This window comes from Macrobrachium rosenbergii, chromosome 23 (genome assembly GCF_040412425.1).
Source record: "Macrobrachium rosenbergii isolate ZJJX-2024 chromosome 23, ASM4041242v1, whole genome shotgun sequence".
Taxonomy (NCBI): Eukaryota; Metazoa; Arthropoda; class Malacostraca; order Decapoda; family Palaemonidae; genus Macrobrachium; species Macrobrachium rosenbergii.
This window is the reverse complement of record NC_089763.1, coordinates 46,705,365-46,720,921: the sequence shown is the minus strand read 5'-3', so window position 1 is coordinate 46,720,921 and position 15,557 is coordinate 46,705,365. Positions and strand designations below refer to the sequence as shown.

Below are 15,557 nucleotides of genomic sequence, written 5' to 3'. Positions count from 1 at the left end.
TCGTCAAAAGATATCATGATGATATATCACTAAAAATCACATGATATAAAAAAATACTGTAATTCATTACTCGTCAAATATGTAACTAACCGCTCATGTCTGGAGCTGAACAAAAAGAACAGTGCCAGCTCGGTAATTCGTTATCACCATTCACAATATCCAAATACTGTTGTCTGAAAAAACCTGTACGACAAGTTCGATGCTGCCAGCCGTCACAGATATCACACTGAAAAGCATGCTGATTGCGTCGTACTGCTCTGGCACACACCACAGTGGAAAAGTGGAGCTTAGTTTTTGTTTACTCCTAGGGCTAGGAGGCATGTTGGCTAGCAACACACAAGTGGTTACAGGACAGTGGTTACAGGACACCAAGTGAACCAAGAAACCAAAACACGTACAAGTTTCCAGGGTCAAAAAAGCCATAAACAGTTTGGTTGTTTAGGTCGTTTGCTAATTAGTCCGTTCGTAGTTTAGGCCGCGCGACGATTCGGCATGTAACCAGTTAGGACGTTATGGCCGAAACATCCAGGACCCGAACAGTGTACAAGGCACAGTGATATTACCAAATCTAGAAGAAGAAATACAAAACAAATCAGTGTTTCTAGATTCATTACAGAAAAGATACAGCACTGTTGAAGACTGCGAACTGTATGAGGTCCCAAGCAGGAAAGACAAAAATAAATCTATCAAAATAGCAAAAATAAAATTCAGTGGCCAAACCTTGCCCTGGAAAAATAAAATACTAGGATTAAACAGGGAACTAGGACCTTGTGTTCCCAAACCCATGCAATGCTAGAACTGTTTCAAATATGGCCATACAGCCATTAAATGCAGAAATTTTTCCAGATGTGCCTATTGCAGTTCGCAAGAACTTAAAACACGCTGGAACTGTGGCCAACCAAAATGCATAAATTGTGGCCTAGAACATCATGCCCGATCTAAAACGTGCATTCTATATTTACGATACTGAACTTAATTACTACAAGAACGAACAGGAATGTTGATCAGGGAAGCAAAGTTAGAACTAAAAGTGAGAGGATTGAATGACCCAGCTAAGAAATTTAGATATGCAGATACTTCAAAATCAAACAATACCCAAACAGAAGTAAATGGCAATAAAAATAAAGAAATATCACAAAAAAAAATACATGATCAAAAGAACTCTTCTATGGCGATTTCATACAACAGTGACATTATCACAGTTGTCAAGAGATTTACCTCCTTACCAGAAATAGATACGAATATTGACATAGAGAAAGACGAAGAAGAATTAAAACCAAGCTAAAGGAACTGGATGTTGTACACAACATGGGGTTGAGAATATGCTCAGGGGCTTTTAGAACTTCGCCTGTTGAAAGCATATATGTTGACACAGATCATTTTTCCCTTGATCTAAGAAGGCAAGAGCTAGAGTTGCGATACATGGCTAGAATGAAAAGTGCTCCCAAAAATCCCTCCTTTCAAGCACTAAAGGAAACAGACTCTCGAAGTTTTTCTGGTACAAGAGCTTCTAAACCATTCCAAATTCGACTGAATGAGGATGTTAGGAATAATCATCTTAAATCCCAGAAAGTCCTGGAAGTAGAATATCCTGTAAATCCTCCATGGCTTATCCCAGAAGCATCAGTATGTAAGAAACTGTTTAACAAAAGGACTGCACTGAAGAAGAGATTGGGGAAAATTCTTAGAGCACGATGCTACCCATACTAATTTTACAAAAATCTATACAGATGGATCAAAGTCAGATAGTGGTGTTGGTTGCGCTGTTATCCTTGGTGATACCTCGTACACAGCTAAATTACCTGACTCTGCATCAATATTTACTGCCGAATTAACAGCCGTAGTCTCTGCCCTAGATTTAGTTTTTGAAAGTAGTGACCCTAATTTTGTCATATACTCAGACTACAGAAGCACCTTAGAAGCTATTAAAAAATTTAATAGCTTTCATCTAATTCAAAAAGTTCAGGAGTGGCTTTTTCGTATATATTGTCAACGTAAATCAGTCTCTTTCTGTTGGGTCCCTTCTCACGTGGGGATTCGCGGAAACGAGATGGCAGACAGGAAAGCGAAAGCTGCTAGTATTTTTTCAGAAACCTCTTTCAGAAAAGTGCCTCATACAGACCTAAAAGGTCCCATTAGATCTTATGTTTTAAGTAAATGGCAAGAAAGGTGGACTTCTCCTCTTCTTGCCAATAATAAGAAATATAGAAATATTAGGGATAATATACTACCGTGGTCTTCGTCATTGCAGCTTGACAGACGAACAGAGGTTATTTTAACCAGATTAAGGATTGGGCACACTCGTCTAACCCATCAGTTTATTTTAGAAGGAAGCAGCTCTCCAGAGTGTGCTTACTGTGACGAGACACTAACAGTGGAGCACATTCTGGTGGTCTGCCCCAGATATTTTAACCAAAGAGAAAGATATTTTCAGGGTAAATCCCTGTCTGATATTTTGGTAGATGAAGCAGATATTTCTGCTATCATCTCTTTTGTAAAGTGTGTTTAAATTTTTAACGATATTTAATTTATTTCTTAATATATTTATTACATCACGAAGAATTTTAATGACATTAAATATTTTATTATGTATATATCACATCATTCATTAAACATCATACCCTTATTTATTGGTCACATCACTTCATTTTATTTATTAATCATTTCCTTCATGAATTCATAACTTTAACATAATTTATTTTCTCTTCGTTACGGCGCTGAATGGCCTTCTTGGCCCCAGTGCCTGGGCTTTTGCCCTAAATATCATACATCCATCCATCCAAATAAAACCTAATGTTAAAAAATGGAGTTCATCATATCAGAGAGAGAGACACGCACAAGTAATTTTAACACGTCTCAGAATAGGCCATACTCGTCTGACACATGGGCACTTAATGAGCAGCCCAGGTGGCCTAGCTCCAGAGTGCTCAGAGTGCAGGGTGGTGATAATGGTCAGATATGTGTTATGTGAGTGTCCAAAGTATGACCAACAGTGACCGTCAACTTTTGGGAATAAATCAATAAATGAAATTTTGTCAGAATCTTTTACATTTTTCAGTCATTCCAATTTTGTTGTTCATGAGGGACTATGGTGTTATAGATAAAATATAAAAATAAGTAAATGATAAAAACACGAAAACATAGCATTTGTCTGATTTAAATTTAAATTTTTAAAAAATATGACTTAACTTATTATGAATTTTAATAAACCTTTTTAGTGTGGAAGCATGAGTAAATGTATTTATTGTGTGAATGTGTTACAGTATGAGAACGTGAGCCTATGTGGTATTTTATCCCAATCCTTCGGGCCAGCCCTATAAGAGCTGAAAGTCAGCTCAGTGGTCTGGTTAAACTACTTTAATACTACTACTATCCAGAATTTTCTTAACATCCCTGGAGCAAAATGGAAATTTTGTAAGAAGAGGTTCAGGATGACAAGTATCAGGGAGAGGGACGCCCTCAACTGACTGCTTAGCTTCAAAAGCGTGATGAAGCCATCCAGCCTTTTCCCTAGGGCCAGTAATCAGTCTACCATCATCTGTTAGCAGTGGTGGAATGGAGGACAAGCATGACCCAAAGATAGATGATGCCAGTTTGGTCCACCACAGATGAGGCTGAGTAATTCCTTTAAGTTTCCACTTCAAGGAATTGTAATATCTCTTGGCTGTATGGTAAGTTCTGTTTGCTACAAATAAAAAAATACTGAAAGAGTATGTAACTCTTTCTACTCTCTAAACATATTCAAAACAAATTATGGTACCGGTAATTCTTGTGGACTACAATTTACGAAAATTTAAGTTACTTTGCTCATATAAGCGTGTCCAAATTAAATAAATGATTCTCACGAGGCATAATTTCTATATTTCTTTGACTTGCAAGCCTCACAACGCTAAACTTAAAAGTTATATCTTTCAAAAATTGAGAATTAGCGTCTTAATATTGATTAAAAGGAACTACAATTTGGTACTCTACAGATGCTGACGTGAAATAACTTCAGCAGTGTCGTTTTGATACCTTGTAGGGGGAGGACTTTGAATTCTGGAACGGTTTTCACCGATATCACACGAAATGCTAGTATTTAGAGTAGAAAAAAAATTGGAAGGGCCATACAGACTCGTTCTTTTACAAACGGTAGTTGTCATAAAAAGTGAAAATTCAAAAATTTTTGGTTGTTTAATCATGTTAGAAAGTTGCCATCAAACAATAGTACCTATTTACTATTGCCTTTAAAGCTATGTAAATAAGTAATTTCTTTTAAGTTAGTGAATAATTCATGTGGTAAATCTGATTATTAGATTCAAGTTAACATAAAGATTCGCTTGTTGTCATTTAGCGTCTTTTGATCAGTCAGGTCACGAAATCGCTAATATGTAACTTGCACAATACCGTACAAACGGCAAGAAGAATTCTAAAGTTTGAATGACAAGACCTGAAGGTTCACCATTCTGAGCATCTTGTTAAATTACCTTAACAAAGAAATCAGAGTTCTGCAATTTGCACTTTTATTATTTTGTACACATGGTGAATAAACCGGTATTTTTTGTAGAGCTTTATTCTCTGCTGTAAATGTTGTACATTATTAGAAATGATAAATGAGGGCAAATGTGGTATTAGTGTTGCTAGATCATTTTTCCAAAAATCTTCAGGATGTCAAGTTATTCATAACCACTGTTTCATAATTAGGATGAAATTTGGACAATATAAAGAACATCGTTTCCAATCACAACAAAAATAAATCTGGGCCTTTCCCAATTTGTTACAAATAAAAAAAATACTGAAAGAGTATAACTTTTTGTACTTTGCTAAACTTATTCAAAACAAATTATGTTACTGGTAATTCTGTAAGAGGTGTCAAAGAAACGAACAGGTAAAAGTTACTGCTACTTTATTACAGATCCAGGCAGTTTATATAGCAGCCGACTGGCGCCGGACCGCGGAAGACAATGGTATTGACTGTGACCTGAGGTCGAAACAATTAGCAATAATATGCAGTGAACGAGTACAATTTACAATACAAAACATACAGAATTTCAATATGGATACAGTCTTGATGCCTGTGAATGAAGAAATATACGATACATAATGTGTGACACTTGTACAAATACGTATAAAGTAAAAATGGTTAAAAATGCGTGACCTGGCACGTTTTAGGCGTGACTAATTGAGTGTGAAGAAAATGGGAAGTCACCAAAGAAAACATGCTCAGCGGAGACTTAATTAATGGCGCCTCTGAAACACTTCGCTGGCGCCGATGTGGTGACTTTACAAATACTCCCCCCAAGACGTGGGACGCGTCTGACTAATCTTTATATCTGCTGGGACGCTGAAGGGTGCCACAGCTCCTTGAAGACAACGGAGGGGTCTCCCGCGTGTGAGGCTGCTGGCCGGGCGGTCCCTTCCTGGGGCGGCCGCGTGCCCGTCGTCTGCGGGGGTGAGGGCGTGCAGGAGTGCGGTTGGGCGGAATGGGTGCCGTGGCGCTGTCGGTGTTCTCCGACAGGAAGGCGGGCTTTAAGTGGTCTATTGAAACCCAGTCGTCCTTCCCAGGGAGTGCCAGACGGAACGCCTTGCTGTTCCGCTCCAGCACGCGGAAGGGGCCCCTGTAGGGCTTGGTTAGTGGTGGACGGACGGCGTCGACTCTGACGAAGACGTGGGTGGCGGATGACAGCTGTGGCGGCATGAAGGTGGTTGATTTGTCGGTGTACGTGCGCCTGCAAGGGGCGAACTTGCCGGCCACGTCGCGGAGTCTCTGCAGTGATGGGGCGTGGCGTTCATCTGTCACGAGCTCTCCCGGTACCACAAGGGGTTCCCCGTAGGTTTGTTCGGCTGCAGACGGGGTGCCGTCGGCTCTGGGGGCAGTCCTCAACCCGAGGAGGACCCACGGCAGCTGATGTTTCCAGTCCTCGGCGGTGCAGCAGGCCATGAGGGATGTCTTCAGGGACCTGTGGAAACGTTCAACCAGGCCGTTGGCCGCTGGGTTGTAAGCCGTGGTGGTGTGATGCGTGGTTCCCAGCACTTGAGCCAGGGCGGACCACAATTCAGAGAGGAAGGCGGGGCCCCTGTCGGTTGGGATGTGATCCGGGACGCCGAAGCGGCTAACCCAACTGGGAAGCAGGGCCTCGGCGCACGCGCTGGCAGTGGCTTCTTGCATGGGTGTGGCTTCGGGCCACCTCGTCGAACGGACTACCCGTTTCCTGGCCATCGTGTGTTCGGGCCGCTGGTGTGGGTGTGGAAGTGCGGGAGGGCCTCAATGCGGGCGCGGGTGCGATGGGAGGTAGGTAAACCTCCGAATCCGCGAGGTCCGCGTTTAACTGCATGAAGGAGGGGATACCTGCGTCCATGCTCGCTCCTTTGATCTCTTACTGGAGTGGGGTACTCGCGCCAGAACGCACTTTTGTGCGCCGTGTGGTTCCGCTAGTGACGCTGGTGGGGTACGCCGACGAGAGTCAGCACGCTCAACGCTGGTTACAGCGCAGTGTTTAGGCCGCTAAGAGCGTTTTGGAGGACTCCTGGAGCCAAGACTAAGTCGCCGTGTCGGTCCGTTAATGGCTCCGGGATACTCCGGGGGTCACCACTGTAAGAGGTGTCAAAGAAACGAGCAGGTAAAAGTTACTGCTACTTTATTACAGATCCAGGCAGTTTATATAGCAGCCAACTGGCGCCAGACCGCGGAAGACAATGGTATTGACTGTGACCTGAGGTCGAAACAATTAATAATAATATGCAGTGAACGAGTACAATTTACAATACAAAACATACAGAATTTCAATATGGATACAGTCTTGATGCCTGTGAATGAAGAAACATACGATACATAATGTGTGACACTTGTACAAATACGTATAAAGTAAAAATGGTTAAAAATGCGTGACCTGGCACGTTTTAGGCGTGACTAATTGAGTGTGAAGAAAATGGGAAGTCACCAAAGAAAACATGCTCAGCGGAGACTTAATTAATGGCGCCTCCAAAACACTTCGCTGGCGCCGATGTGGTGACTTTACAATTCCTGTGGACTACAAATTACGAAAATTTAAAAATACTTTGCTCACATAAACATGTGCAGATTAAATTATTAGGTTAAAACGTAAATTTTTCCTTTTATTTTTGGCTTTAAGTAAATTTAGGTCATCCATGTTTCTTTTAGTTTTAGTATTATTCTTAAGGAACGCCAGTGCTTTGTAAAAGTTAAGTGTCAAGTGATTTTCAGTATTTATTTACAGTTTTTGACGCCTCCTCCCCGCTTGCTTACGTTTATTAACAATCGTGTTAACGATTGTTTTGTTATTTTATTTTTCGAGTGCTGTTGGACGCTGGTGATCGACGTTTGGCCGTGAATGTCGTGGCTCCATCGGTGCGGGTTTAACTTCTCCCTGGATTAACTCAGCTGGTGCCTTTTTTATATTATCTTTGATTCTTTAAAATTATTTTGGATTCACGTCTTCCTTCGTGGGTGCTCTCCTGTCACCTGCGACGTGAGCTTCCTACTTTACGGGGCTCGCAGGTACTTCGGTCACTTGCGACGTCTTACCTGTTGTTACCGTGGTGAGAAGGATTTTCCCAGGGTGTTGATGGCGTCGCTGTTCTCCGCCATCAACAGGAGTTGAATCGTGACTTGGGCTCTTCTGCCAGGACGCCTTTAAAGCTGCTGTTGGGAGCAAGTTTGCTCATGAGGAGGCCTGTAAGGTGGCCATACCCAAGGAGTGATGGTCTCTGTTTTGTCGGGCAGGACCGCCTTAGACACTGACACAGTGGCGTAGCTAGCCTTCCATCAGTGGGGGGGCCCACGTGGGGCCAAGCTATTTTATGGCGGGGCCAAAGAAAATGGCATAAAACTTATATAAAAATTATATAATTAGTAAAAGATACTATTCTCAAGTGTATATATCCATGTAAATAAAGCAAAATAATAACATTAGTAACGAGTAAACATGCATTCGAAATTATGGAGTTCAGTTAATTCTCAACTCTTACTATATGCAAATATAAAATAAATTTTCCTCACAACTTTGTTCAAAACTATATATATATATATATATATATATATATATATATATATATATATATATATATATATATATATATATATATATATATATATATATATATATATATGCTTGTTGTAAAGGTAACAAGAATCAAACTAATGTTATTAAGGATATAGCAAAACTAAATAAACTTGAAATATTTAAAATAATTTCTCAAGTAAATAACATCATCAGCAGCACATATGTCAATTGTATTTAAAAAAAATAATAATAATAAAATAAACAAATCACTTCTCATCTATATACGATTACAAACTGTACAGGTAACAGGGACCAAAATAAAGTCATTAAGAATATAGCAAAACTGTAATTAAACTAAAAGTATTTTTCCGTATTTCAAATAAAAATATGCCCATGGCATGTAAATGGATCAATATATAATGATATAGCTTTAAGTGTAAACATATACATTATTAAATATCTTTTCAGAAAAGAAGTATCTTTCTATTATCATGTCGCTTGGCAAATTTTGATACAATTTTGTCCATATCGATAGATTTGGCTCTTGACACGTGGATTCCAAGGACAGCAAGTGAGGACAATCGTAAATCATCCATGGTGCTGCGCAGATAATTTTTTATTTGCCTCACAGATGAAAAACTTCGTTCACATGCAGCTGATGTGGGAGGAAGAACTATGGCTATTGTCAGAAGTTTACACAAGTCAGGAAAGGCATCTTTGTAAGGTGACATGAATGAAGACAGTTGTACGAGAGTGGTGATCTTGACTCCCTCTGATTCTTTGCCTGAATGAGCCTTTTGGGTTGGCGTACTTCTACAGCTAAATCACACAGTTCAACGCCATACTGGACTGCCATTGGTTCAATGATCTCTGCATTAAAAAATTTGGAGTTTCTTGGATCCAGTGCTGAAATAGACTTCAGTAATTGTTTGTTATCTTCACTGAATCTAGAGTCAAGTTCTGCTAGAAAGCAGTCAAGCACTGGGTAGAACAGATTTACACAAAAGTCATGTTTTGAGTCAGGTGTTTCTTCCTGGCCAAGGGTAGTACTTGTTGCAAAGCCATCAAGCATGGAAGATTGCTGTCTTTTTCTTCCTGATTTATGAGCAAATCTGACTGGGATGTCTAGTTCCTTTGCCACGTCTTTTGCTTTAGACCAAAGAATATCCCAATTTGAACCCTCTCCCTCTTCCTCCAGCTCATCATGTAGTCTCAACCATGTCAGCAGCAGCGGCTAGATCAAATGTAGGTGATTGCAACATACCTGACAGCAGTTTGGTTCTGTGCAGCAGATTTTCAAACACAACAAGGCTTATGATGAATGAGAAATTAACTGCATTCAAGAGTCCAGCTGCATCAGTAGCACGCTTGCCAGTGTGCTCACTGGCTACTTCCTCTAGTTTGGAAAATAGCTGATAGTTTCAGCAACATTACTTTGCAGGCTGCATACTGACATGCCCATCTTGTGTCACTCAATTTTTTAAGCTTTTGGGGTTGATTGTCCGGATATAGCTTGTTTTGTTTTTGCAGGAACAACTCGTGCAGCACAGCTGATGACATAAACACATATATGGATTCGAACAATCCAAAGAACTGGTCTGCAATCTTGACAGACTTAACAACATCCACAATCATCAAGTTTAGGCGGTGATTATAACAATGAATATTAGTTGCCTCTGGTGCAACCTCTTCTCGGAAAAGTCTTTGTACACCAGAATTTGTCCCACTCATTACTGAGGCTCCATCATATGTTTGACCAACGCAATTCTTTGCATCAATATTGCATGTCAGTAACATTTCACATATGCTGTTTTTAAGATACTCTGCATTTAGTTCATGCAGTCTTACGAACCTCAAAAACTCCTCATGTAGGGTATGATCAAACAAATACCTAACAACAGCAGATAGCTGTTCTCTTCCACTAATGTCCTTTGACTCATCAACCATTATAGAAAACCAAGTAGATTGATAAAGCTCATCTGTTATCTCATCAAGGACGGTTTCGGCCATGTGATTCCAATAATTTCATTCTGAATGATAGGACTGGTGTATTTGGCATTCTTGGAAGACAGACAGGCTTTGATAATGGGATCTTTTTCAGTGATGAGTTCCATTATTTCAAGAAAATTGCCCTTATTCATACTGTCAGGACCTTCATGAAGGCCCCTTTGTGCAATTTTTTGACGAGCTGTTAGGCATAAAACTTTGGCCACCTCCTTGATATAATGCCTATTTTCTGCTACAGTTTTATCATGGGCAGATGTTAAGGACTTAGCTATAGTGTTTCCTCTGGCTATGTGTTCTTCAAAATCTTTCCAAGTACACATGGAGTACCTATGAAAATCACTTTTCTCATGTTGTGAGAAGCCAGCATCTTTTTCTGTTGCTTTCTTCCACTGTCTGTACCCAGTAGACACAAAGGCTGTTTCAGAGGCTTTATTTGGCTGTGGAAAGTTCCTACAGCAAAAACAATAAGCAGCATCTGTCATTACGGAGTATTCCAGCCAGGAATGACTTGTATACCAAGATGCCTTAAATGATCTTAGTCTGTTGCCAATTTGATGAGTTGGAAAACTTGCCAGAGTTGGTTGCACGGGTTTTTCGGTTTTACCTTGACTGATATCTGTTGGTCCTGGTGGTCTTATTGTAAGTTTTTCACGATGGGCTGTAATTTTCTCAGTCGTACCTGCAGGTTTGGTGTAATTACTCACATGTTCTGTTAGATCTTCATCTTCACTATCGGAAGTAGGCATGTCATCCTCCAAAATATATTTTCATTTTCAATCTCCCCACCCTTATTCAAGTCATGACGCTTAGAAGGACTATCACATAAATCGGATTCTGCTGGTGCCCGTTTAGAGAAGAAAGTTTTTATGCCACTCTGTTTCTGCATATTGATTTTCTAGGCTATGTTCTTATATTCTAACATATACTATCATACTAATAAAGTAGAAGCTGGAAAACCACTACCGTTACCACCCAACATCAGTAGCCTGCAAGCAGAGACCAAAAATTTCAGGTTACTAAACAAAACAAAATTTATACAGGAAACTTCACTAAACAACTATTAAATTGGCTCTGTAATTGTGAAACATTAAGGACATTGCATTATATATATATATATATATATATATATATATATATATATATATATATATATATATATATATATATATATATATATATCATGGGAAATATGCAATCGCCTTCTAGGACAATATAGGTTGAAAACTGACTTCGTAATACGCAGAATGAAAACCCTGAACTTACTAAAGCTGTATATGGTATACAATTAAACACATCTTCATATTGTGGTTGTCATTATTTACAATGATATATCAAAAGTAAACTATGGACTAGCAAGTTGCATGAATGCAACATCAAATGCCTTGGTTACCATAGCCTGGGAGGCCCGTCTGTTAAGCGTTAAAACTTGAAAATCAAGAAATGTTAGCCTAGTGTGTCGTGTCTATAAACATAAAAGTAAAGTTAACCGTAAGATAGAGAGCCAGCTGACAGACAGCTTTTTCATCAAAACCAAAATCGATGAAATTCAAAATAAATTGTGTTTTATACAATTAGGTTTAAAGGCTACATATAATGAGGTAGTTATTATGTATACATCTTACTTTGTTTTGTGAAAACGTCAAAATTATTCATATTCTATAGCGCACAGGTTCATTACAGGCTGCTCAATGACCAAGAGCCCATGTCAGCACAAGGCTGACTTAATCTAAAACAACACAACAGGTTCAAATAGTTTCATAATGTACTTACTTCTTCCCTCTACAATCAAACACGTATGGAGACGACATAACACAATCCACAACTTAAAGACTGCAACAGGAACTGAATCATCAACTGACAGAATTTCGATTCAAATATCGTTACGTTACACCCTACAGGCAAACACAAAGGAGTTTAAACAACTATCCTACTTGAATGAAACATGAATGGTACATAGCTATTAGCCTAGCTCAAGATGCCGTCTATTGCCATGGAAAAATTCACCATGCAAACAGAAATCGATGCCATATTATCAAGAAGCAGAAAGGCGAGAATAATATTTCTTAGTTCTAACTGCCACTGTGACAATGCTTACCCATTTAACCTCTGATATACCGGTTGCGCTGAAGGCAACACACATGCTGTTAAGCAGTTTCTTTTCTGACTCGTAGCTCATTTATAATTCTCAAGCTTTTTATTAATTTTTATGCCTCTTATTCTGAATATTTGTAAATTCATTAATCAGAGGCTACTCTCACGAATTTTTTTGGAAATTCCCACAAAGTGGCAACACTGACGCTGGAGGCCCTTAAATTTAAAATTCAGTCTCTAGGGAAATTTCAACTGGGGGGGCCAGTGGGGGGGCCAAGCATCTGATTGGGGGGGGCCCAGGCCCCCCCATAGCGACGCCACTTTACTGACATTTGACCTGGTGTGCGTGACTTGTCTTGGCAGCAGAGGTAGCAGTTAGATGACGGCCTTCAATATTGCTGTGTTCTGTTTCTCTAAATGTGAGGTTGTTAAACTATTATTATATGTTATCATTTAATTATATGGTCGTGTAAAGGTTCGTACGGTATTATTTTACAATAGTTCCAATTCATTCTATAATAATTATAGTATTATAGATGCATTTTGCATAAAAAGTAATTAAACTTTGTCTCTGAACACTTTTTGGGGAAATTCACCATATCTGAGATATGGATGTTTATATAATCCCCATCCTCGAAAAATTTCCAAGTGTTTTGTTTACTTTAACACGGACACAGTTTGTACTCTGATGCGAGTTTGTTTTTGTTTAGAACTGCATTGTGGTTCTGATGCGAATCTTTTTCCCCTTAAAATTGCATTGTGGGTAGTTACGTGTTGTCTGGGAGTCACGTGACCTAGGGAAAATCTTACAGGTGTCAGACATTTTCCCTTGCCATTTGGTTCAGGTCTGTCATAGAGTAAGGTCATGTCCAGTCTGTGTTCGTCTTGTAACTTTGATTATTTTCGCTTAATTCACGATTTCTTTGAAAATGAAACACGATGCATTGATTTTTAAAGACAACATGGAGTGTTACCTGCAGCAGTACAGTTCAGTTTTACACCAATTTTTACTTGAAACTGCAAAATTATATGCACCTTTAAGTGACACTCAGCCACCATCACCACCTAGGGAATCATTTTCTGATGACAACGACGACGACACTGTAGATGAGCCACAACCAACTTGTTCTGGATATAACCTTTCAAAACGTTTGTGTCCATCCAATTAAGGTAAATTTATAATTTTTAAAAAATATTGCAACATCATTTACCTTCTGTAATCCCTGTGGCTAGCGCGCGCAGCGCAACATTACCTCTTGCCAGTAAATACGTGCCTGCCAAGAATCCTTATAAATGCGGATAAGGCGCGAAGCGCCGTTCCGCCACCCCTTTGCAGTTAAGGGATTTTAGGCTACATTACATTAGCCTACGTTGCCTGACTATGGCTTGCTAGGTATGCTATGATTTACCTCATTTTATTCATTAATTCAAATGCTGTTTTGTGGCCATGGTGATTTACCCCACCCAAAACCCCCCATTCCCAAAGGGTCCCTAACCGTGTTGGATGTAGTAGGGGTGTATAGGCTAGTAACTCAAAAACAACTCATTTCCCCGATGTATTACTATCATAACCAATCAGAACACATTAAAACACACATGAAAATACATAATTACTTTAGAAAAATGGAGTTGGAACTATTGTAAAAATTTACCGTTCGTACATTGAAATTTAGTTTTGTGTTGATAGGTAGGAGGTTAAGTGTTTTCTTGCTATTTATTCTCTGCCTTCCTTCACTTACTTTTATTAGCTTTAGGTGACTGTGTTCCGGTCTGGGCAGCAAAAGTGTTGGATCCAGCCGATTATTTGTTAATTTTCTTTACTGTGTTAGGGTTTAGTTTTATTAGCAGTAGGTAATCCTACAGGATTTGTAAAGGACTAGTATTTGTCCTTTTTGGTTGTTACTAAGATTTTGGAAGTATCCCACAAGGTTGATTTAAATTTTGTATTTATGAAGTATTAAATATTGTTAAGTTTTCTTGAGTGTTTGTTTCTGCTGACCTTTAGCACTGAGTTACATTTATTACTGATAACAATTCAATTATAATTTAAGAACTTGTATAACAACCTCGAGGGTTGTAACGTAAATGAATGTGGTTTTACAATCGTAAAGCTTTGAAATTCTTCAAAGTCTCCAATTAGGCCAGTAAAAATGGACAAAGACCCAGGCATTTATTATAACAAGCATTCTATGCGTTCCCATGGATGACAAGTATGTTAAAAAAAATCAACATTATGCCACCATACATTTTGGCAATAAGGAAAATGGCCGCCACCCGAAATGAGAAATAAAATTTTTCCAGACTAATATTTCAGTTACTTAAAGTTGGTGCTTCATTTTTGCTTTAAATATTATAGTTTAAAGCATAAGTTTTATAATAATACCATAGAAATGGAGGTAGACTGTTTAAATTAAAGAAAATTGATACATTTGACATGGAACAGAAAAAATAAATGCATTATTATATTAGATCAATACGTTTCCTTATTCCTAGCTACTGATTATCAACACCTGTAATATTAGCAACCCTTATATAGAGTAGAACCTTTATTTATAAAAAAATGTAATAACAGAGAACATAATTAGACTGTTTAAAGAAAACTTATATTTTTTGGAATAAAATAGAAAAAAATAGCCATATGCTTTGTCATTTTATATCAATTGCTTATGTTTTTCCTTAATCCTAGATGCTGATCATCAACACCTGTAATATTATCAATCCTAATATTGTATAGAAGCATTATTCATACAAAATAATAACTGAGAACATGCTGCTGTAAACAATACCGAAGGGCTGCTACATATCATCAGAATCCTCCTCCTCCTCATCATCATCATCATCATCATCATCATCATCTACATAGACTTTGGTATTTACACAGTTATTGCACTCCCCACGACATATACAGTGAACTGCACAAGGTAAACGTTTTTTATAACAGTTAAATGAAACACATGTTTGCAGCTGCATTTGATGTTTATTAGTAGTTCTGGAGGTGCTGTAGGCATATCTGTCATTACTGGATCATTTGATCCATCTACTTTAAGCCTGTACCCAGCATAGTCCTCATATTTGAGAACTGTTTTCAGGTTGCGCCAGGTACATACTTGAAAGTGACAATGAAACTGGCACGACCTTTCAGTTGGTGGTACCCTTTCTATTGGGACATATTTTGTGGGAGAAGTAATGTAGAGGAACCTAAGTTCATTTAGGGATTTCAGTGCCTGAAAACTACCTCCTTGGTACAGCAGTGATACATATTCCAATCCTACATCTAAAATATCATCAGTGTTGGCATTACTGTCTCCAAAAACAAGCACATAAGGCCTTAGTTTTTAGGATGACATGAAGAGTTTCATGTGTTTTAACTTTTCCATCCCAAAAAAGGCTGAAGTGTGTTACACCCAGACATAGCATGTACGAATGGAAGGCACATGCACATTTCACATCCTAGAA

General features: G+C 38.8%; 2 protein-coding genes across 2 annotated transcripts; both read right to left on the bottom strand.

The window, feature by feature from the left end:
• Window positions 1–8,688: 8,688 nt before the first annotated feature.
• Window positions 8,689–9,950, bottom strand: LOC136851113 (zinc finger protein 862-like). Its single transcript, XM_067125084.1, has 2 exons — window positions 9,438–9,950; window positions 8,689–9,237 (listed from the first exon to the last, which is right to left on the bottom strand). Exons 1-2 carry the CDS (start codon window positions 9,948–9,950, stop codon window positions 8,689–8,691), a joined length of 1,062 nt encoding a protein of 353 aa, XP_066981185.1.
• A 35-nt stretch (window positions 9,951–9,985) lies between these two features.
• On the bottom strand, window positions 9,986–10,756 carry LOC136851112 (zinc finger MYM-type protein 1-like). The gene has a single exon (XM_067125083.1). It carries the CDS (start codon window positions 10,754–10,756, stop codon window positions 9,986–9,988), a length of 771 nt encoding a protein of 256 aa, XP_066981184.1.
• Window positions 10,757–15,557: the final 4,801 nt, after the last annotated feature.